At 37.1% G+C, this 23,580-nt stretch overlaps 2 protein-coding genes across 6 annotated transcripts in view; both read right to left on the bottom strand.

The window, feature by feature from the left end:
* The window catches only part of NPNT (nephronectin), a 68,960-nt gene extending 67,357 nt beyond the window's left edge, over positions 1-1,603 (bottom strand). The window contains exon 1 of one of the 4 annotated variants that reach the window (XM_034442229.3): positions 1,105-1,603. In XM_034442229.3, coding sequence (XP_034298120.1) covers positions 1,105-1,175 — 71 coding nt within the window. In that variant the 5' untranslated portion in view covers positions 1,176-1,603. The remainder of the gene's footprint in view (positions 1-1,104) is intronic. The other 3 variants (XM_060686925.2, XM_034442228.3, XM_060686927.2) reach the window with 3 other exon arrangements.
* A 9,582-nt stretch (positions 1,604-11,185) lies between these two features.
* GSTCD (glutathione S-transferase C-terminal domain containing) overlaps positions 11,186-23,580 on the bottom strand; it is a 44,887-nt gene continuing 32,492 nt past the window's right edge. For both annotated transcript variants that reach the window (XM_034442224.3, XM_087875481.1), the window contains exons 9-13: positions 22,019-22,147; positions 20,850-20,983; positions 18,901-18,931; positions 14,560-14,629; positions 11,186-11,816 (exon numbers count right to left, since the gene is read on the bottom strand). In XM_034442224.3, the coding sequence (XP_034298115.1) occupies positions 11,680-11,816; positions 14,560-14,629; positions 18,901-18,931; positions 20,850-20,983; positions 22,019-22,147 (501 nt within the window). In that variant the 3' untranslated portion in view covers positions 11,186-11,679. The remainder of the gene's footprint in view (positions 11,817-14,559; positions 14,630-18,900; positions 18,932-20,849; positions 20,984-22,018; positions 22,148-23,580) is intronic.

The raw sequence follows: 23,580 nt of genomic DNA, 5'->3' as shown, positions 1-23,580 counted from the left end.
TACAGAAGATTGTAGACTTAAGCCCTGACATCTTCACCTAATAACAGAGAGTTCCTATCAGTCAGTTTAGACATTTAAAATAATCCAACTGTCCAATGATCTGTTTAGGACTATTACAGTTACCTGTGTCAAGAAAAAAATCAGTTCAGATTAGGACTCAGGGCTGTTCACATTTAATTAGAGAGAAGTTCCATTGGAAGGAATGAAATGACTTTCAAATAAATGCCAAGGTGCCAGCTGTAAGCCTTCCTAGTTTCAGATGGTTTCCTCCTCAATGAGAATCAGTGCAGTGCAGCAGTTTAGAGACCAAGCTAGAAACCAGAAAACCTGGCGCTGAATTAGTTTCCCATTCACAAAGTGGCTTTTCCCCTGTGTTAGGAATTTGAAACTGACCAACTTCAAAGGATTGCTGGAATCCTTGTGACAATTCAAGGTTTATGATTTCCAGAGGGGGATAGCCTTAAAATAGTGGAAAACGAAACCAAACCAAAAATGCTAAATAACAAACTGGAGTCTTCCTAGAACTTTAAAGAGGTGTATGGACTACTATATGGAAGTACCTGCCAATCATTATGTCACAAGTCTTTTAGGCATATGAACTGCTTCCTGCACCTAAAGGCTATGCTTTTTTATTACAAAAGAAAGGAGCACAAAAATAAAACCCCGTTTCCTTTATCTATTTAGGGTTATTATTATGGTCTTGTAAACTTCTAACTGCAGGTGCCTCGGCTACTGATACGTCCCAGCTCTGCTTCCTCGAGTAAGGGAAAACTTTTTACCGTTGTGTTTTGTGCAAAGTGCTCGATTTTGAACGGAGCGTGTATCTGATCCCCGTGCACAGAAAACGGAGTGCAAGTCTGATTCCACCACCAACAGGTTTTCTGCAACCGCCTCAGCCACTCTTAGATGTTAGTGGGGGAAAAAACAGAAGAGCCGCCTCAAAGGTTGTGAACTGTTTCCTTCCCTTAGCAAATTGGACAATTTCTCCTTCTCCCTCAGCTCGGAAAAGAAGCGTGGGCTTCGGGTTGCCGTCCTTTCTTTCGTTTCCACCCCACCCACCCACCTACCCACAACCTTTTCCTTCCAGGAAACCGACCGACTCACCTTCCGTCGAAGTCCCCTAAAGTCTCCAGGTAAAGCCAGGATAAAACGAGGACCCTCAAGGAGAATTCCATGTCGAGAAGGGAAGACAGACAGACACAGACAGAGGGGGGAAAAAGAAAAAAGAAAGAAAAGAAGAGGGAGAGGGAGAACAGCCCTGGGTCTCTCGACCACCGGCGGCAACGGCAGGTTGGGAAGAGATGCAAGAGGGGAAGGGAGGCGCCCTCAACTCAGCCCAACGCGCCGGGAACTGAACGCCAGCTGGGGCCTCCGGGGGCGCCCCGGCTGCAGCTAATCCGAGTCCTCACAGGAGGCGAAGAGAAGAGGTCGGCAACGAGGCAAGCGGCAGGAGGGAGTCTCTCCCGCCCCCACTGCCCTCCCCCCCCTCCCGCGCGTCCCTGCCTGGCGCTCCCCTCCCTTCCCCTCCAGCTCTGAGGCGGTCAGGCCGCCCGCTGCCGGGAAGAGTCTGGGGCGCAGGCGTGCGCGTCTCGGCTCGCCCTTCGGGGTAGCGTGGGAGAAACGCGGCGGAGACCCTTTGGCCGATCCCAGCGCTGGGGAAGAGAGAGCGGCCGTTTCAGACGGCTTTCTTGGAAACCAGCGGAATAGGGGAGCAAAAGCGCGGGGGCCGCGGATCGTGTTTACTGGTGGATGTCCCGAAGGAAGGTCACCTTTGATGAAGATTTCAATTGCCCGTGTCGGGATCTGTTTCTTTGGGGAGGGGGAGGGGATCAGCCCCGTTACACTTGATGGAGGAGCGTGAAGTAAGGTAAAATATAAAAGGTAAAGGTTCCCCTCGCACATATGTGCTAGTCGTTCCCGACTCTAGGGGGCGGTGGTCATGTGGCCGGCATGACTAAACGCACGGAGCGCTGTTACCTTCCCACCAAAAGTGATCCCTATTTTTCTACTTGCATTTTTTTTACGTGCTTTCGAACTGCTAGGTTGGCAGAAGGTGGGACAAGTAGGATTCGAACCGCTGAACTGCCAACCTTTTGATCGACAAGATCAGCGTCTTGGCCACTGAGCCACTGCATCCCTGTTAAGCTAAAATATAATAGGAAGCAAATAATGGGTAACAATCACATTTTATTTCATGTACATCCCAACACTTCAGATGATTCCCCCCCCCCCCCCCCCGCATTTCTTTCCTGTCAGTTTCTGACTCCTGATTAGGGTTAGGCTGAATTAGTCTCTGCGGTTTTCCTGTCAAGATCAAGATTTCGGAAGTGATTTGACATTGCCTGCTTCCTAGGGCTGAGAAAATGTGAGTGGCGAAAAGTCATCTGGCTGTAAAAATAACTCAGGGTGTCCAAGTTTCTAGTCTGATGCTTTTAACCACTACTACACCAAACTGACTCTCTGGATGTCTTACCATGATGTAAAAACTAGAAGTGTAAATAAATATAACACAATCCACTCGTTAAAACAATTAACAATGAAAAGCTTGCTGAAGAGGTGCTTTGGGCTATCTTCCTAAAAGTTTTGAGTGTAGGAGTCAAGCTAGCTCAATAGGGAGTACATTCCATAAGTTCAGAGCGGCAGGAGATTCTTTCCCACAGGTCTACAGCAAAGGTTCAGGCAGGGGGAGAAGGCATCTTCAGAAGAATTCCAGCAGATTTCTGTAAGCAGGACATAAACTAATGAGGTCCTAAGCTACTTAGAGCTTTAAAGGTCCATACGAAGACCTTAAATTGTGCCCTATAAGTAATGGGCATTAGTCCAGATCATGCACCACAGGATCCATATTATAGTAGCTTGACCACAGAATCCACATTATGGATTCTGCTCAGACTTGATGCTCGGGTTGTATTTCAGTTGTAATTTCCAATCACTTTAAAGGGTAACCTACAAAAGGAGCTTCGCATTAATCAAGATGGGTTGTAACTGAGACATTGATCAGTGTTGTGTCAAAGCAGCTCAGGGAGTATTGCACTTGATGCACTGACTATAATTGTGCAAATGTGTTCCTTGGCAAAGCTGGCACTTGCAAATCCAGAGTCAGCTGGAGATCAAAGAGCAATCCCAAACTGTGAGCCTGATTTTTATGGGGAGATGCATTCCCACCCAGAACAAGCTTCACTTTGATCCCAAGTTTAGCACCTCGTTGTTCTTTGCATTTTATTTTGGCAGCCCATCATTGAGACAGCATTCAAGGGTACTGATTGTCTTTTGGAGTTAAAAAGTAGGTAGAAGGATAGAATTGTCATTGGCATCCTGATACCATTTCTCCAAAATGGATACACTTAGATATTAAACATCATAGGAGACCTGAAAGAACCATGTAGCATTCCATAGGTCAATATCTAGTGGTCAAACAATATTCTTCCAGCACCACCTTCTGGACACATTCTGAAATAAAGTTTGGTGTCCCTCCAAAACCATGTCCCCAAGGCCCAACCCATTAGAAAGCCCAGAAGATAGAAAGCAGCCAAGAGGTCCAATAGAAGGTACACTTTCCTCCGGCTATGATCTCTAGAATAGATCATGTTTCCAGATGACAGAGGTGTCTTAATATTTTATCTTGGAAGGAACGCTACTGAAATGAATATGATGCATCTGGAATTGTGATGCTATCACTTTATCAATACCTTATTCAAGAGTAGAATATTTAAGTAACCTTTAATTATGAAGATTTTTCAGGAAAGGAGGTCTTTTTAAATAACTACTTCTGGCTACATTTAGTATGCAGGTCACATTCCACACTCGGGAAAGAATTGATCACCTGCCTTAATTATGAAGTCTGTTGGAAAGTGGCTGTTTTATTCTGCTCTGAAGAATAAGGAATGAACAAGTAAGTGGTAGCTTTCATTGCCACACATCCTCTCCTTATCCTCAGATGAAAAGAATATGAGCATGACTTGTCTCAAGAGCAGAGTCCAAACTGAAGCAAATCTGATCAGTTTTATTTGCAGAAACAAAGCAAAGCGAAAATTCCTGAGCTGAATTCTGAATTTGGCACTCACAAAATCCTGATGGAGTTGCAGCATTTTTTTTCTACAGCAGAAGACTGTTCTGCACAGACATAATGGAGGGAGAGAGGCATGTCCTTATGGCAATTGCTGCTGCAGATATTAGTTCAAGTATCTTAAGAGTGCAGCAGTCTAAAAATTAAGTGATAAATGGGCCTAAAAATACCCCTATGGTTCAGCCTGATTGCTCATTATATTTCCTCTGTTTGTTCTTTTGTTTGCTTAAATGTTCTCAGTTCTCTGATAATCAACTTGTCAACTGACTTCTGCTGAAGAGAGGAGGGCATTTAGATGCTATAGTACCAACTATTTAGGCCGTTACTATATTCTACAGATCAGGATTTTGATAATAATAAAGACCGATTAGATGGGATATTCTCCAACTTCATCCCCCCAAAAATATATATATACAGATTTGTTTGAATTTTTAAACAAAGGTTTATAGCAGTTGCTATTCTAAATATGTTCAGAGAATAATCTGCCCATTAATCTGGAGTTACAGAATGATCCTCTAGCACAGGGGTGTCAAACTCGATTTCATTGAAGGCTGAATCAGGGTTGTGTTTGACCTTGGGTGCTGAGGTGGTTGTGGCCACCTTGACATCACTTGTGTCAGGGGCACCTGTGGTGGCCCAAGTGCTCTGCCAGCAAAAACGGGCTCCCAATCTCGTTTTCAGCTGGGACGGCCTCCTGCAACCCTCTGCCAGCAAAAACGGAGATCGGGAGGGCCACACACAGATGCAGAGGCACCGTGGGCTGGTCCTTTGCTGTTTCCAGGGTGGCTTGTGGGCCAGATCTAAGCACCGCATGGGCTGGATCCGGCCCGTGGGCCTTACATTTGACACCCCTGCTCTAGCAGATCATTAGCCAAACAGAATAGCCAAACATAAATCCACTGTGCATCCTGCTGGATATGCAGATTCAGATACTAAACAGGTCCATGAAATCCTAACCATTTCTCAGGCAACATCAGCATGGATGTTGGAATTCTCAGGATAAAAAAATATAAGTTATTCTAGAGCGATAACTATCATCCTGGCTAGTTTGTTGATCAATGGTGCACGGTATCCTGAGTGTATCTGTTGTGACTCCAACTCCCGAGCCTGTCCTCATGGAGGAAGAGGACTCAGAAGGTGAGGGGGAGGAACTGACAAGGCCTCCCTCTCCAGGACCCTCCTCTCTGGCAATGCCTCAGGTTCCATCCGAAGACTAGGAGGAACAGCTGGGATGGGCCAGGAGGAAGGCATTTTGGAGCACCCATTGATAGAGAGTGATAATGATGAATCCTGGCTTGATCCCAGGCAGCGTCGGAGGGAGAAGCGTGCACAGCAAAGGAAGAGGCGTGGGATTGAGTTGAGTCACTGAGCCACGCCCCACAAGGGATAAAAGGGAGCGTGATTGCTCGGCAGGCTTTGTGACGGACAAAAGTTTAAACTCTAAAGAGTCACATCGTGAATCCTGCACTTTGGCTCAGATATATTTTGGACTAAATTCTTGTGGATAATTTGTCGCTCTGGAAACGGACTGCAGATAAGGCCTCCTGCTTTTTGGGAATACTAATTGGACTTGGCAGGCGTTTTACAGTTAGCTGCCAGAACTCTCATCTGCCAGGAATTCTGGTCTGTTTATACAATAAATTATTGGCAGGGGTGTTTGATACTGCATTTGTCTGTGTGTGGACGGGGGACAGAACAGTATCCTTACATTTTCTCAGCTGCCTGAATGCAGTAGCAAATATAGAAAATTGGCAGACGTGTTAGATGGCGTTTGACCAATAAGATGAATATAGTTACTGCACCTGCTGGCACCTCTTTAAAGAGTCTATGTCTTCCTTTGATTTTGTCTGATAGCTGCATCATCCCAGGAAAATGTTTCCATTAAAGAAGTGTTAAAAAGGCACATGTCTTTGCCACCACCTCCTTAACATTTCTTTAACTCAAACACATTCTTTCCTGATATCAGGAAAATGTGTAGCAAGCCATAATGACATCACTTCCAAAGCATTTTTTTCTATTTTAGATCTGAATAGCTGCACAATCCTGTAAGATTCCCATAACATCTACTGTGATCAGATTAGCTTGGAAATAAGGACTCTTCTAAAACTCGTCATCCCTAAAAGGAGACCTATTTTAAACTATCTGGTGTTGATTGAAATTGCAGTCCCCAAACATCTGAAGGCACCAGATTGCCGCAGATAAAACAAATCTATCTTGCTGGCAAATTTCATATCTGCACATCTTTGGACCATACTTACAATTTCCCTCCTCTATTATTCATTTAAATTACTGTACTAACTATAATTTTCTACTGCTTTTCAGTTATCTGATATACAAAGCAGTTCGCATCAGTAAAAGGAAGACCACTGACATAAAGTAAGAATTATGCACATCTTGAACAACAGGAAATCAAGTCAAGAGGTGCAGCTGTCTTTTCCAGGAAGATAGAGATGGGTTGAGCAACTGCAGCAATGATGGTGTCACGGACAGAACTTGGAAAAGACAGCACCAAATCCTGCAGCTGCTTTTGACAGAATCCCTATCATTCATGCTATTTCTTACTCTGAAAATTTAGCAAACTCCATTAAACCTCCTTCAAGTTAAGCTCAACTTCTGAACAAACATCATCCACTTTTGTCACTGTCTTTTTCTTGGATGGGTTTTTGACTTCCAGAGTAACTTATGGCTGGTATTTCTGGATCGGGGTGAAATCTACTTACCTTTCCTATTGGTTCGGAAGTGCATGTACCACGTGTGTCATATGCGCGTATGGACTCTCTGCACATGCGCAGAGGGTAAAAAACAAATTTAAGCCTTTCTTTCCCCTTCTAAATACTTAATGAAAATTATTCTATAAAAGCACCATTTGAATTAAGAAAAAAATATTCGTATCAACTGAAATTTTATCTAGGTAGAAACCCACATTCAGCAGAGTAATTTTCATAAGGGTTGAGGGAAGGAATACTACATTCTCCATCTTTTCTGCTGAAATTTTGATAACTTGCTATCCCACAGCAATTATTTGCATATTAAAGGGCATGCATGTTACATACAAAAATTAATTTAGTAAATTATTTGGATTCCATGTTACAACTGAAGAGTTAAATATATAAATGCCATTGTGGCATTTATTTACAGTCCAACCTGCCATAAAAATGCAAATATAAATTGTTACACAATTATTGAAGAATAATTGGAAGATTAATTTTATACAGTTTTTTGTACTGATTAACCTAAAAATCTCTTCCAATACTGGAATTGGAATGAAGTAGCTGCACTTGTCTATTCAGCAACAATATTCTTAACAAATTCCCCTTCTAGGAAGCTGATATATAAAGGACATCTAAGAAGCAAGTAAGTGAAGAATGTTCAGACCTCCCTCTTTCCTTATTGCATTACAATTCTTTGGTGTAATTTTTATTTAAAATTTGAGTAAATGAGTTAGTAAACTGAAAATCACTGCTTTTAATAAAAAAAAAACCCTTACCAATCCATCTGATAAAATGAAATACTAAACCAGGGGAGTCAAACTCAATTTCATTGAGGGCTACATCAGGGCTGTGTTTGACTTTGGGGGACCGGGGTGGTGATGGCGTGGCCAGCTCGACATCACTTGTGTCGGGAGTGCCAGTGGTGGCCCGAGCGCTCTGCCAGCAAAAATAGTCCAACGGACTCCCAAACTCCATTTTCGGCTGTGATGGCCTCCTGCAACCCTCTGCCAGCAAAAATAGAGATGAGGAGGGCTGCATATGGCCTTTCCAAGCTCCATTTTCACTGGCAGTGGCACCGCGGGCAGGTCCTTCACCGTTTAAGCTTTAAGCACCCCATGGGCCAGGTCCATGAGTTTCACACTCCTGTATTAAACCATACTGTTGATATATGGGGCCTATGGAAACTAATTTTAAAAACTAGTTAAATCTGCATGTACACATACAGCATTTAAAGTAACTGGGTTAGCAGGCCTAGTCAGTTCTGTGACTCTGTTATTTGGTCTTTATCAGATAAATCTGGCACGGTTGTCACATCGGTCTCTGTAACACATACTTGCACTACTAAACTTTATGCCAGCAAGAAAGTTAGAAGCTAAAAATAAAGCATGAAAAGTGTTGTGACCTTTTTGAAGAGAAAAAAAAGAATGAATGCATGAAAGCTGATTGCCAATTTGAAAACAATTTGGAATGCTTTGTTAATACACCCTAAACCATGACCCCATTTAGAACATCACAATCTTAAAGAATAAATTAGAAACCACAGTTGAGCAGATAAAATTACAAGTAGCATAGATTGGGAAACTATGTAATAATATATGCATCAGCTCTAGTTGTTGATACACAATGGTGAACAAATGCCGAGTATCTCAGAGAGCTTCCAATAATAGTTTTGATTAGAGTAGAATAACTTATGGGCACCCTGAAAAGTTTGCAGCTTCATACTGATTTTCATCTATTTATTTTGATAATATTCAGCAGATGGTGATTACCAAACTATTACTTTTAGAGAAAATGTTTATTTCTACTCCCAAATGGCTCTCCCTAACCATTCAGACTGAAATAAAGGGAAATTTATTTAGGCAGGAATCAATGTTAAATAGAAACATATAAGGGAAGATTTGTCGTCATAGGAAGAAGAGATAATATTGGCAATATTCTTTTTTGGCTCCTTATTCACATATCAAATTAGATTTGTTTTTGCCCAATTAAAAATAAGTTTAATACAGTAAAATAAAGTGTTTCTTGCCCAGAAACACTTATGATTGGGCAGGATTCTAATAGGTGATGGTAATCAAGTTCTGATCACATACTTATTTGGACTAAGCAATGCACTTCGGAGCTACTATTAAAGATGACCCAGAAGTTACAACAATGTAGCGGGTAAGTTTCCTGATAGGTCAACTCCATTGTGTGAGAATAACACATCTATTAAGAGATCCAATTGAATTCAAATCTGCAATTTGAATTCAAATCTGCAATTTGCCAAAATCTTATCTCCTCACCTTGTCTCCTCATAACGAGGTAATAGTGAAGTTTTTGAGCCAGAGATCAAGTAACAGATTTTCCCACTTTTATCGACTTTTCTCCAATCTGGAAATGCAGACAGCCTCTACACTACAGGCATTTCTAAAACTAAGCAAAAAGTGCAGTTCCAAGAGATATTTAGCCTTTACTATAGTTTAACTGAATGGTATTTACAATTTGTTAGTTTGGTATTAACTGTAATCTTTAATACATTTGGATTGTGGCAGATTAAAAATATTGTTAAATAAATAAATATTTATTATATGAGGTATCCAAAATAAAGAGTCTGATTCATTTTTCCATGTTGTATCACTGTTGTGGATAGGCTGTGACCAATGTACAAGAAATCCTCTCACTAGCATCTACTGAAGAACTTCCAGAGCACTCGTAGGCTTCATTTTCTCCAACTATGATCTTGCTACTTATGAAACTTCATTATTAGCTCATAAAATGTCTTTTGAGCCCTTTTGCTTAGCCATCTGCTTCTTTTCCTTTCTCCCACTGACAAGGGAAAAATGACATGGTACTTTTCAGGGTTTCCAACTGCTTCCAAATTCTAGCATTTTTCCATTTCAATGTATGAGTTCGTTTTGGATAATAAGCTTTTAGAGGTTTTTTTTTAAAAGCTGATCTTAGTAATTACCTATCAAATTTCTCTCTGAAGCACTCAGTTCTGTAACACTGTATTCACACCTTTGTCACTTATGATTTGGTAATGAAACAAAATGGTAATACCAACGATATTTCCTTTAAGATTGGTTCATTTATATTCTGGAATATCAAAGGTGCACATTTGGGTCTTTCTGCCTTTTATCATCACAGGAATAAAATGTGAACAATTGCCTTGGGACTGTTTGTCTTGAAATTCAGTTGTACTGAACTCTCTTAAACATACAATATAAAGTATTACAAGCAAAAACTATCATTAAATATGCAAGGGACCATCTTAAATGTTCAATAGTAAATATTAAATTTCTTATTGAAAGAATCCAAGTGTCTCAAAAATACATTACACTGATATTATACTGACATTAGAAAGCTAACACGATATAATAATGAAAAGATATGCTCATTGTTATGCCATCGTCATAGTAAACTGTTATAAAAACCACTAAAACAAAATGTTTCTTAACAGAAGTATTACATATATTGCTCTCCCCCTGATTAGCTTTGAGCAATCTGTTTAATTTTTCAGACAAGAACTATGAGAGAAGAAACATAATCAAGCCTGAAATATTAGAGATTTCTGAGCTCTGTATATGATAAGGACTTTGAATATTTTATCCAGCCCTAACATTAATGGAGGAACAACTAAGTCTACTCAAATGAATTAATTCTGGAGGTGGTTTACAGTTCATTGCTTGAATAAACCAAGCAGAACCTAAACATTGTAATAGTTTGGAAAGTGTTATGAATCTGATTACACTACTTTACCAGAATCTGTCTGGATGGTTTATGACAACATAAGTTAAAATGAGTTTTTTTTAAAAAAAATGAGCTGAAGCCTGAAAAAGGAGTACTATTTCAGTGTTTTTTCAAGTTACCAAACTGTAACTTACACCTGACCACATATCTCAAAATAAAAACAATTAGTTTTCTTAGAGACACAGATCTCAGGGGTGGGGGGGAAATGAAGTATGGGCATGTGGCTTTTTTCTACTGAAATTGTCATTCCAGAGTTGTTGTTTTTTCCCTATCCTCTTCCTCCCCAGCATTCATGTGGCCAAAGCAAAATATAATCCTCACAGGAAAACATTAAACGATTCTCACACTAAAGGAAGATAAAGAGAAATAACAGGTAAACATACACATGCATATTTAAATAATTTCTTGCAAGTTTGCTTTGTCCTACAAAGGACAGTAATCAAAGTTAATGTATAAATCTACTTGTAAATTACATGCTGTAAATACTGTGAGTAATTTGACCCGAAGCATTCTCTAGATGACTTTGGCTATCTTGAAATAAGTTAAGAAGTTGTGGACCTGGTTAGTACTTTAATGGGAGATTACCAAAAATATTAAAAAGCTTAAGATAGGCTGGGAAATTGCAAATAAACAAACCACAATTACACAATTGTTAAGAAAACTACATGGCTATTGACCATACAATCATCATAAATTTTATTTAGAACATATTTTTCTAAAAAAAAATTAAAATATTTGAGCAAAGTGATAATTCGTTATTTACAGCAATATAGTTGTAACTGAGCACAGAAAGTATAATTGTAAAACATTGAAAAGAAGATACTGTGAGTTGTTCTTTAGATTAATACTCAGGAACCCAGAACCCTTGCAAAATATGTTTTCCATCATGTAAGACCAATTTTCATAGAAAAGGAAATCATTCTTCCAAGGATGTATTGGTTGCTCTTATAATGTAGATTGATTAACATTTTGGAAGAGCCAGATGTCATTTAATCACATATTTCAAGCAGGAATTAGGAACCTTTGCAAGATAGCCCCTACCGTGTTTCCTTCCTTTTTCTGGAGACAACTGATTCAAGATGTACAGTGCTTCCTTTCCGGTCTCCAAAATGTTATTTGCACTTTGATCAAGAGAACTAAATATTAATTCAACTTGATAGAAAAACCTTTGAACTAAACCGGGATACCGGTTATCAAATTATTCTTTGGGGAACACGACTGTGGTTCCATGGTTATCACTTGGACTGAGTAGTTGCTTCTTTCCACATTCCAAGCCCTGTCAAGATCCACCAGTCCCATGCATTGTTTACCTAAAATATACAAACAGGATATATGTATATATTTCGAATTGTTATAATATTATGTGATACAGAAACAAGCACTTTGGCAGCAATTACATTATAACATTTTTTAATGAGATAATTCATATAGGAATATTGCTTTCTCTGGGTATTCTAGGACCAAACTCCATAGAACTTTATAGCAATTAAAGCAATCTAAATGGTGTTGTATCTGTTATCCTTTTCAAATTCTGAAAGCCAGATACGATGGTAGATTTAGGCTTGGGAAGACCCTAATTCCAAATCTCCCACAATCATGGAAGCTTACTGATTAACATGGGCCAGAAATTTCTCATCGTCACCTGTCCTATAAGGTTATTGTTGGGAGGAAATTGAAATGTATTTTGGGTTTCTGGAGGTATATAATAATGATTGACAAAATACTAATACCTTTGAATGCTACTTTGTAATCTATCTTTGGTCTAAATAAAATTTTACACACTGACTAATTTTATACATCTGGTAACTACCACGCTTTATATTGTACACAGAGGTAAATCCCTATAACAATCATATCCAGAGACAGAACAGTGTATAAATTATTTTTATTTTGTTAAGAAACTGAGAAAGTAGAAGTAACAGAAGAGTAATAAAAAGAAAATGTATTGGTTGGAAGAGTAATTTGGGTTGAAAATATAACAAAAGTCTTAAAGGGAAAAAGTGGAGGACAAACTTAAGCATTCATTGGTAAATATTCAAAAGAGAGTCCCGCCAGTTCAAAAAGCATTACTTCCTGGAAGGACTAGTTAAGATTAAATTTAACTGCACCCCAGTGTATTTCAGTGCCTGTTTTTAGGGAACATGTGTTTTGTGCTAATCCGATCTGACCGCCCCCCCTCCCCCAGTCATCTGAAAATAAAACTACACACCCATTAGCAAGTTTAAAAGGTGAAGAAAGATGACTGAAATAGAAAAGATTTTTAATGGAGCCTAATGTCAAGTATGACATCAGAACTAACAAGTCAAGAATAAGAACACAAAAGCTAGAGGGAGGGAAAGAAAGTGTTTGAGGTTCAGAAATGTCTCCTTTCCCTATTTTATTCATGAAGGGAGAAAGGACTGCTGAAATGCTGAATCAACATTTAAAAGCGCGCAAAGACACAGCCATTCCACCCATCCTTATGTGACACATTTCCTTTCTATATCACCAAAGTATTGGAAAAGGTGCTCCCAATTGGTGAATGACACCTTTCAAATGCACAGCTGTGTTGATAACAGCATAATTTGGCTAACTTTAAAATCTGCCAGATTTACTGAGAATATACAAAAGGTTAAAATATCTTGGAATTTCCTTATGTACTCTGAACCACAGAGACTGAATATTTTATGCAGGTGTCAAAGCAAACACTTGTACTGTTGTTAATACCTCTGTGATACAGCCTGTAACTAAACACTTAATTGTTAGAACAATTAATCAGTGGAACAACTTGCCTCCAGAAGTTGTGAATGCTCCAAAAGTGGAAGTTTCTAAGAAGAGATTGAACAACCATTTGTCTGAAGTAGTATAGGGTTTCCTGCCTGATCAGGGGGTTGGACTAGAAGACCTCCAAGGTCCCTTCCAACTCTGTTATTGTTACTTTCATTAATATCCATCCTCATTTTTCTCCTAATTATGCACCATCAAGTCTTTGTTGACTATTAGCAACCAGATAAATTTTTCAGTTACACATTGCAAATATTTTACTTCAAATATTTATGGTTCACTTTTCCTAAGCATGGCTTCCTAAGACATTTAATACTGACTAAAACATAAAATAAGCTAGAATAAAACTACAGACCTTCATTTAAAGTTTTAAAAATAGTCAAATTAATCAGCATTAGAATAAGGTCAACTGTCATTTTTTTCAAGGCAGAACAATTAGTTTTGATATAATCAAACAATCAACAAGCTCCAAGACTAATAGGCATAAGGCAAAGAGTTTGTTACAGAGAACCCAAGAGATAGGAAAAAGAAGTACTGTAACTAAAATTAGAGTGGGGATAAATAGGGAGCTGTATTTTCATGCTAACAGACAGCAATCAATCCTTAGTGAGTTATTGGTATGCAATAAAGATTCCTAACTAGCTATGCCTGTCATATGTCTTAAAGACATAAACTAAGGATGAACTTAGAGCCTGGTCAAGCTATGCCATCAACTATTTGAGAACTGCTGGGATCTTACCAGTAAGATTAATAATTTCTGTTCCGTTCTGCCTTAAAGTGAACCTATTAATTTCTGCTGGTTGGCCTACCTTTTGTCTTTTGTTATTGTAAATAATACCTCATTTTTTTTAATTTTTAACTTCATAGTGCTATGTCTGATTTATCGATTTTGATAGTATGATTTCCATACTATCCATACTAAAGCACATTATTGTTGCTTTTTTTGAGTCATTGACCATTTTGGATATCTATCTACATATTATACATAATTAAATTGTTCAATGTTATAAGCGTTTAGGACAAGGAAGAGTCTGGCTGAGTTTGATATTATTTCCAGAAAATCAATTTCACAAATAGCACCTATTGTACATCTATCAGAAGAATCAGGAAACAGATTTTGAAGAGAGAAGGAGCGAGGGAGGCATGGTTGATAAGAGATTGGAATAGTACATACACTATTATAACTTCTTGTTAATGAACATGTCACAACCACCCATTAATAGCAAGCTAATCACATCACCAAATACAGTGTATATAATCCCATAACAGCTGTTCTACAGAAAAGCATACCTATTTGCCTGCGTTCAGGGGGCAGCTGGACAGCTGTCTGATCAGCAAATCTGCAAAGAATCATGTGCTCCTAGAATAAAACATACACACACAAAAGGTCACAAGCAATTTTTTTTACTCTACAAAAATAATTATTTTAATAGGAGTATCCAAAAAAGAAGGTTTATCTGTGGTTCTATTAAAAATGATTATCAGAAAATTTTCGGTTATATTTTTGGATTATACTGAAAATCAGTGAAAGGAGGCAAGGGAAAATTAACTCAATGTTCCTCTGACTCAGTCAAAACTGGACACAGCTACTATAATTGCAAATGAAAATTACAGGATTTCTCCACTGACAAATATTCTTTGGAAAAGGGAAGGAAACATATCCTGGACTGTATTTTTGTCTCTTTGCTTTTACTATTAAAGCATTAAATGACTTTAGCCCACTTGTAATACCTCCTGTATTATTATTTTGTGCCTTCACCTCCATTATTCCTGACACTTGGATAAGCATACTACTTTGAGATTGAGTACAAGACTGTACTGTCTTGAATACAAGACAGTACAACTTGTACTGAATTTTGTGCCTTCACCTCCATTATTCCTGACACTTGGATAGGCATACTACTCTGAGATTGAGTACAAGACTGAGTACTAGATGAATTCATAATGCTGTACTTTTATACCATGAACTTTTGAAGTTTTGATTTGTTTGGCTATTAAACTTTACCAACAGAGATTAACTTTCTCCCTTGAGTCTGGAACTGAGATTCATTAATGTCAGTCACATGCTGTAATTGACTTAATACATTGTGCATAACATGCTTCCTGCAGAGAAGACCTTAGAAGTGGGTATATAGGGACTACTCCCTGTTAAATGAAAAGATAAAGATTAATGCCATGCCAACAGATGTATTATTTTTATTTTTTCAATGTATGCTTTATTTTGTAGAACATCTGTTGTGTTTTGTTCTTAAAACTACACTGTTTGAAGCTACATTGATTTAGGTGAAAATTATTAGCCCTGAGACCGGCACAGCTAAAATTTGAAATCCATAAATTAACATTTATATTTTATTGTGTTTTACTAATCTAGGTGAAATGTTAATATATATTACTAGCCCCTGTATGAAATGCCGCCCCACACCCCTATATATAATGTACACATAGCCTGATTTTTAAATCTCAGTGTTTTTGTTTCTATGTTTATTTAACAGTGTAATTCAAAATAGAATTAAATAGATATAGAATTTAATTTTCCTACCATTGGCAGAAATAACACTAACTAGCTATTTTCAATTCTACATGTCTGGGAAACAGAAGATAAATGTAATATGTAATCAATGCCGTAATTGGAATAAAGCCTCCCTAGATGCATTAATGGCTTTATGTGTGGAAAGTGGTCCCTCTTAGGAAACATTAGCTTAAGTGAGAAAACTGGTTATTTAAACTAAGACTTTCTATTCATGAAAAAAAAAGTTTTGTCTGGATATTTATCCCCTTAATGGAACAAAATCATTTTATTAAGTTGTACAGCAGGTTTTCCTAATTTCTCTGGTACCCTCTGCATACATACATGATATCACAAAGCTCATGCTCTTAAGTGTGGAAAAACTGATTGAATGCCTCTATTTTCAAGTGTATATCTTAAGATGAATCAAATGTTGCATTATTTTCAATGCAGACAAAGAGATCACTTTATCTGAAAGGCCTATAAGTGAAAAAAAATGGTAGATTAATGAAAAATTAATCATTCCATCATTTTCCCCTTGTTCCTCTTTTCTAAAAAGCACTATTTTATATTACATATATGTGCATTTAATATTTAAGTAATCTCATTTAGTGATACAAGGAATTTTCTTTAAGAAAATTCACATACTCTCAGCGACCAACAATCACTTCTTTACTCTGGGTTGTTGGTACTACCATTTTGAACAAAAAAAATTGAAGGATATGAATTCTTTTAGTTTCATTTGATAAATAAATTAAAAAAAATACCACGTTGGGATAATCTATGGTGTGACAATGTCTAGCCACCAAGTTGGCTTCATTGGGATAATTAAAAGCATATCAATCCAAACTGGAAGGGTTTTCATTAGTGCTGATACATCTAAGTTATAAGATATAAACTTGGAATTGGGACACCATCTGGTATAGATTTACATAAAATGCTACAAATAAATTGGACTGATTTTGGAATGTCTTCCTGGCACAAATGTCCTTTTTTTAGAAAACAAAAACCTGTTGCCCATTTATGAAAACAATCTGTTTCTTAGAACCTGCAATGTTTCACTATGACACATCTTCTTGACTTCTGAATTTGCTATTTTCTTATCATTGCAATATTCAATGAAAGAAGAAGTTTCAGAAATTTAAGTAGAAAAATATACTGCGCCCATGATAGAAAAAAAAGTTTAAAGTAATTTTCATTAGTAGTGTTTTATTTTTTCACTGGTGTAATACTTCCAGTCCAAACTGGAAGGTGTGAAGTAGAATGTTGTCAATAAACAAAAATAAAGGTAGAATGTAGTCTTTACATCTTATAATTTTTTTTTATTTCAGGACATGTTGAGGTTATGGACATGGCCATTGCAGTGAATATATGTAGAAAATAACTTTTGTAAATGAAATGCCTTTTAAGTGGTTTCATCTAAATAAGTGTTCACAATAATTGAATAAATTATGTGAAAAGATTTAATCCTCTGTTCTTCATCTTACTTTCTTAGTTGTGAGTAAAGAAAAAATCATGTTCCATATGAATTATTGATTTAAGGAGTGGCATGTATTAACTCTTTAAAATATATTTCATTTATTAGAAACTTTAAAACTATTTGTTAATATGGTTCAATTTCAATTTTTTATTATGGTCACAGAATACCAAATAAAAACATTAAAACAATACTAATAGTAAATAATAAAAATAAAAGAATATTGTGATTAATGGTAGATTAATAGTTGGCCGTTAAAGTTGATCTAATTTTACATACAGCATAGCAGAATTTAGCCACGTTCAGAGAAACTACTTTATACTGATCAGATAACAGTTGCACTTAAAAAAAGATCAGACATTTTAGTAGGTAAGATGTTATGAATTGAGTCAGTCAGTCCTTATAGAACAGGGCTATCAAACTCAAGGCCCGTGGGCTCGATCCGGCCCGTGGGGTGCTTAGATCTGGCCGGCGGGCCTCCCTGGAAACAGCAAAAGACTGGCCCATGGTACCTCTGCCAGCAAAAATAGAGCTCGGGTGGACTGCCTGAGGTCTGTTTTCAATAGCAGAGAGTTGCAGGAGGCCATTGCAGCCAAAATGAAGCTCGATGAATGATGTTGAGTTGGCCACGGCCCCTGGCCACACACCCCAAGGTCAAACACAACCCTTATGTGCCCCTCAATGAAATCCAGTTTGACACCCGTTATAGAAAATGCAGTGTAGCAGGATGTGAGCTTTTTTCAATGGCCCATTGTCCACAGGAGCACAATTTCAGCTCATATGGTATTTTTTTTTATGTCGGTCCTCCAACACTGCTATAGGAAGCGTGTTGCAGCATGCTAAGGTTAATGCCTTTTGGATTTGTGAAATGGTTATTTGATACAAATATCTCACTGCTTTAAAAGACCCTTTGAGACCTATATGCAACAAAATTACATTTTAATGTATGTCAATTAGTGTACATTTAAAGTGATAATAAAGTTATTCTAAGTCTAAAAGAGAGATCATTAATATGTTATATATTTGGCTCTTTAAATAAAGATTTGACATACAACTCCAAATACTGTAGTATCAAACTGAGAAATACTTATTAAGAAACTATCCCTGTCCAATTTCAATCTGGAGAGAAGACCAGGAGGGAACAAAACCATATGGAAGCAAAATGGTTGTTAAAACAGGAAACTGTTTCAAGGATGCACATATCTGTATCTGGCCTAATACTACGGGATGGGCTCAAACTGCCTCCAGACATTTTTAAGATACCATAGAAGACATTAGAAAGAAACTTCCTATTTGACAACTATTCTTTGTACATACAATTGATGGATGAATATAGTTTTTTAAAATATCAAAACTAAGGGTTTTTTGGGCCCATGTTTTAAATTATTGATAGCTGTTCTAAACTCTATTTTATGACCTGCCTTAGAGATTCTTGGATTTGAAAAACAAGATAAGAAAATAAATTAAAAATAAATTAATATTTACTAAATGTTTATTCCATTAGTAAAAGGAGAATAAGACATATGCATTTTAAAGTTTGCTATTTTGATATATTTTTAATGGGATATTTCTTTTATAGTAAAAACTAAACTAAACAAGAAAGATATGCACAATGAAATTCTAAACCCAAAGCTTATCTTTTCCTTACCTTGTATGACAGCACTTTCTTGAACTGATGGCTATAATAGAAAAGAAGATCTTATTTTAAATTCTAAACAAATTCTTAATCAAGTGATTATGTTGTTGCATATAATATAAGTGAGAAGCACCCTAAACACATTTGATTTAGTAGACTACCTTCTAAAAATGAATTAGTAGTTCAGTTTGTTTTTAACTATGTTGCACTCTTAAAAACTTAGATTGGAAATGTTCCTGGAAAAAAAAACAAGAATACTTTAGAATAGTTGCACTTATTGCCTTATCTTTCCATAGCTATACAGATGATAACATCTGCAAGGATCACATTCCCCAAAGATTGCAACAGAAGAGTCTGGAGAGGAAAATTAGAAAACCACAAGTGAAATGATTGGCTATGCAGGGGAAAATGGTTTGGGGGACCATAATCTGAATTATCTAAATAATGGACTGCTGGCACAAGGTTTAACAACTTTCAAGAAGTAGCAAAAAACTACTTTGAATACATGTTTGATTAGAAGAGCTTTAAAACTGAATCCTGGGGTGGGATGGGTTAAAAATGTGAATATTTGTAGCTCAGTTAAATATTTATGTACTGTAGAAGTAACAGAAGTAATGAAATATTCACTCCTGTGTACAAATCCAAGTGAATCAACAGGGCAATGCTATAGAGACCATCTTGATTAAAATAAGTGGAAGAGCAAATATGCTTAGAAGATTCTGCAAAGCACCATGAAGGGTTATATAAGTCTATTGCTATTATTCTTCCTGGTGTCTCCAAACGTCTAATGATTCAAAGAGAAAATGTGAACAACTTCTTTTAAAATAAATCTCAAATCTTTCAAAGAGCGATAATAGGATTTCAACCATCAGACATCTGTTGGAAGACTATGGTCATTTCAGAAGATTCTTTATTTGTCTTACTTGTCTTAATAACCGAGGGAGGAAACCCTTCCTAAATTCATACCAACCAATAGGAAAAAAAATTCAGGAAATAATAGGAGGAGGAACATGGAAGAAAGTGACCATGTAATGTTGGGGTTCTTAATTTTAAGGGAAATTAAAGCTTAATAAAATCAAATGGGAGATATCACACTAGTAACACTACTTGTGGAAAACATCTTGAGATAGTAGTTGCAAAAAAATGAAGTGTAAATGAGGAGTGTGACATGACTGAAAGAAAAAAGGGCAATGTAATTTTAGGCTGCCTCAACAGAAGATGAATTTCCAGATAGCAGGAAGGAATTTTCTGCCATATTATACACTGGTCCAACCACACTTTAAATATTGTACCTAGTTCTAGGCATCACTTTAAGAAGGAATGGGTTCTGAGAAGGAATGATCAGAGGATCCCCTAAGCCTGCTATGAGATTTAAAAGAAATTGGGCCTGTTTAGCTTTGAGAGGACAGTGGAAGGATAGCCTGCACTCTTCGTAAACATGAAAATACATCACAAAGAGAGACAAGGATCTGTTGGTTCTGATTGCAGAACCCAGATGAACAGATTTAAGGTACAGGAAGGTAGAATCCAACTGAAAATTAGAAAAAGATTTCTCAAAAATAAGACCAGTGAACTACACTGGATCTCTTCAAGTGGAAATCAGATAGACATTTATCGGGATGCTTTAATTGAGATTTCACCATTGAGCAGATGGATTTTATAAATAAAATGACTCTTTCCAATTATATGTTTTGGGATTCTGTGATTTGGGATTGTGTATTGCTTTTCTACATAACACACAACATTAGTAACTTGTATTTTTCTTAACTAACACAAGCTGAAATACTTGGATATAATTTGTAAGCAACTTTAAACATTTTAAAATACCAGCTGTTAAACATAATGCTTAGCTTTTTTGTTTTCTCTATTATGTGAGAAAGCTTTTACCAGTGTACCCAAAATGCAGTTTCAGATGTTTGATAAAATGGTATACATTTTAACAAATTGGAAAGGCAACTGACCTTTGTGGAAATGCAAACTTGGATGTATTCTGTATGAAACCATAACAGCAAGGAGAGATAACAAATGCTGCACCAACTTTGATACAGTGTTCAATGACCATGTCCGTTGCCACTCCACAAGCATGCAGTGCCACCTGAAAAAAACCTCCAAATATTTATTTTATTTGTTCAATTTCTATGGCCACCCATCTCGGTAATGACTCAAATGTGAGTGGAATATACTGCCCCACTAGCAAACTTCCATGAGAAATAAAGGCTTTCTATTCATATTCTACAAAATTAGAGGGTGCACTGAGCATATTTGGAGGGTGCATGAATCAGAAAGGGAAGAGTTTCAGTGTCAGTGATAAATGTTTCTATGAATGAAAGCATATAATGAATACTGCTCATTAAGGAACCAATCATTCCCATATTATTTTCTCAACATCTGAGTTATCTACTGGAACATCAGCTCTCATTAATTGTGTTTTTATTATTCATACTCAAATTAGAAAAAAATGTTATAGAAGTTGACATGAGAATGAATGTCAACATGAACTCAAATTAAATAATGAGAGTAATCACTCCAACATGAAGTAATCCATATTCCAAGCATTGGTCACAATTCTACAAATTTAACAAAATAAACCTATTTCCTCAAACCTGGTAGTGAGACAGTCTTTAAAGAATGCTTAGATTTGGTTGGTAACATAAAATAGCATGCACCTCCTACTCCCTCCTGAAGAGTATAGTATACTTTTGCAGTTTACAGATTGTTTCAACTAATTTGTAAGAAAAGAATTTCCTAATGGTAATCCTTGAGTACAACAACAACATTATTGGGACCAGAATCGCTTTTGCTAAGCAATGCAATATTGTACAACTGCATCACTTAGCATGATTTTAAACTGTTTTAATCTGCTTTAATATTTTAAGAGGCAGCAGAGACATAGTTTAGACAATGAGCATAATGTTGGAGAATCAATAATTTGGTAGCAGTTCCTTTCTGAATTTTGAATCTAAAAGTTTGAAATTCCTCAATTGTCATTATTCCAAGTTTAACAAAACTCCCAGCTATTTTAGAAATTTGTAAATTTCTATAAATTTCCCTAAAAAAACAGTGTTTTAAGAGAGTATCTTTAGTTTTCAAGTGCAAAGAAGGTTATAGTTTTAATTCTAAAGTAGCTCACCCCAATATTAAAACTTCCTTTAAAATTGTCCATATTTGCTTGGATGAACCAAATATTATGTAATCCTAATTCATCACTTCTTTTTTCGGCACATATGAGTGACTGTTCCTTATTTTCCACCAAAATTATCTACATTAAAAAAGAAAAAAAATAATCCTGGTCAATTTCTGGATTAAAAAAACAACACATATATATTTACAAACAAAAGACTGAAGCGCTTGCACAAAGTTTCCTTGAACAGAAATGTTTCCATTATAAACATAAGTGAAATGCAATTAAGCTTGACCTGAAATAGCTTTTTAAAAATGCATTCAAAAAGTTCAAAAAGGACGGTGTATTTCTTAAGGTCAAAGGGTTAAGGAATATTCTAGCTGCAGTTCTCAGAACTTAGTATTTATTTTTGTATGCAGTTATTATTCTGCAGTGCCATCCAAAACCACTTTAATAAACACAGTGTAAGTGCCAAACCTACAAAGGTTTTATCCAGTTAGCTTATAAAAACAAAGAGTAGATGTTTGCTAGTTACTATATGCACTGTCTTTCATATCAAGTGCATCCATGACCACATTTCTACCAGATGAGCCCAGTTAAGATCATTTTCACATTTTGCAGAACTTTGCAACTGCAGTTCCAAAATAATTTGTGAGCAAGGCCTCTTTGGTTCATTTTCAAGCATTTGGAAAGAAGCTGTTTTTTTCAGGTTCACTTGCAGGCCTCAGAATGTTCAACACAGATTTCCAAGGAAAAATCTCTCTGAGGCTTAAGAAAGAGGCATATCGTTCAGAGAAGCAGCACAATTCTGTGAGCTAGTAACTAAATATAGTTACTATATATTTAGTAACACTTCTATATTTAAGGATATTGAATAAGAACAGAGATTTATATTTTAAAAAATTGAGGGTTTTTTTGCACAAGACTTCCAGTTTGCCAACAGGTTTGAGATTATGTAAAGTTTTGGAATGGGTTAGGCCATTGGCTAACCTTTTCCGGACCGAGTGCCCAAAGCAGGTGTGCGCGCACATGAATGCGTGTGGCGTGCACGGACCCCCAAAACGCAACACATACACAGGTCCTCCCCCACATGCGTCCTGCCTCCCTTGCATGCGTGGAACAGACCTGAAGACTAGTTGTCTGATTGGAGGCATGTGTGCACTTGTGGCGGAGCTAAACTGGGGCAACAGCTCGCGTGCCTACAGAGAGGGCGCTGCGTGCCACCTCTGGCACGCTTGCCATAGGTTCACCATCACAGGGTTAAGTTATAAGCTAAAGCATATTCAGGCAATTGCTTTAGCTTTTTTATTAGATTTATATAAATTTATATAAAAGTTTACAACTAATGTCCCAAAGGTGTTTTTCCAAAAGGCGCTTTTCTTGGTTTCTTTCCTTGAAAACATTTCACTTTTCATCCAAGAAAAGTTCAGTGTTGGCAAACCTTTTCGACACCAAGTACTGAAATGGGAGCGCGCACACCTGGGGGAGCACCTGAAACCAGAAGAGCAGCTCCCCAGCATGCACGTGCGGGAGTGCCGGAAACTGGAAGAGCAGCTCCCTAGCATGCATGG

The sequence above is a fragment of the Pantherophis guttatus genome, chromosome 8 (genome assembly GCF_059756535.1).
Source record: "Pantherophis guttatus breed Tessera chromosome 8, ASM5975653v1, whole genome shotgun sequence".
Classification (NCBI taxonomy): domain Eukaryota; kingdom Metazoa; phylum Chordata; class Lepidosauria; order Squamata; family Colubridae; genus Pantherophis; species Pantherophis guttatus.
The sequence above is the reverse complement of the archived record's forward strand: the minus strand, read 5'-3'. Positions and strand labels throughout refer to the sequence as shown.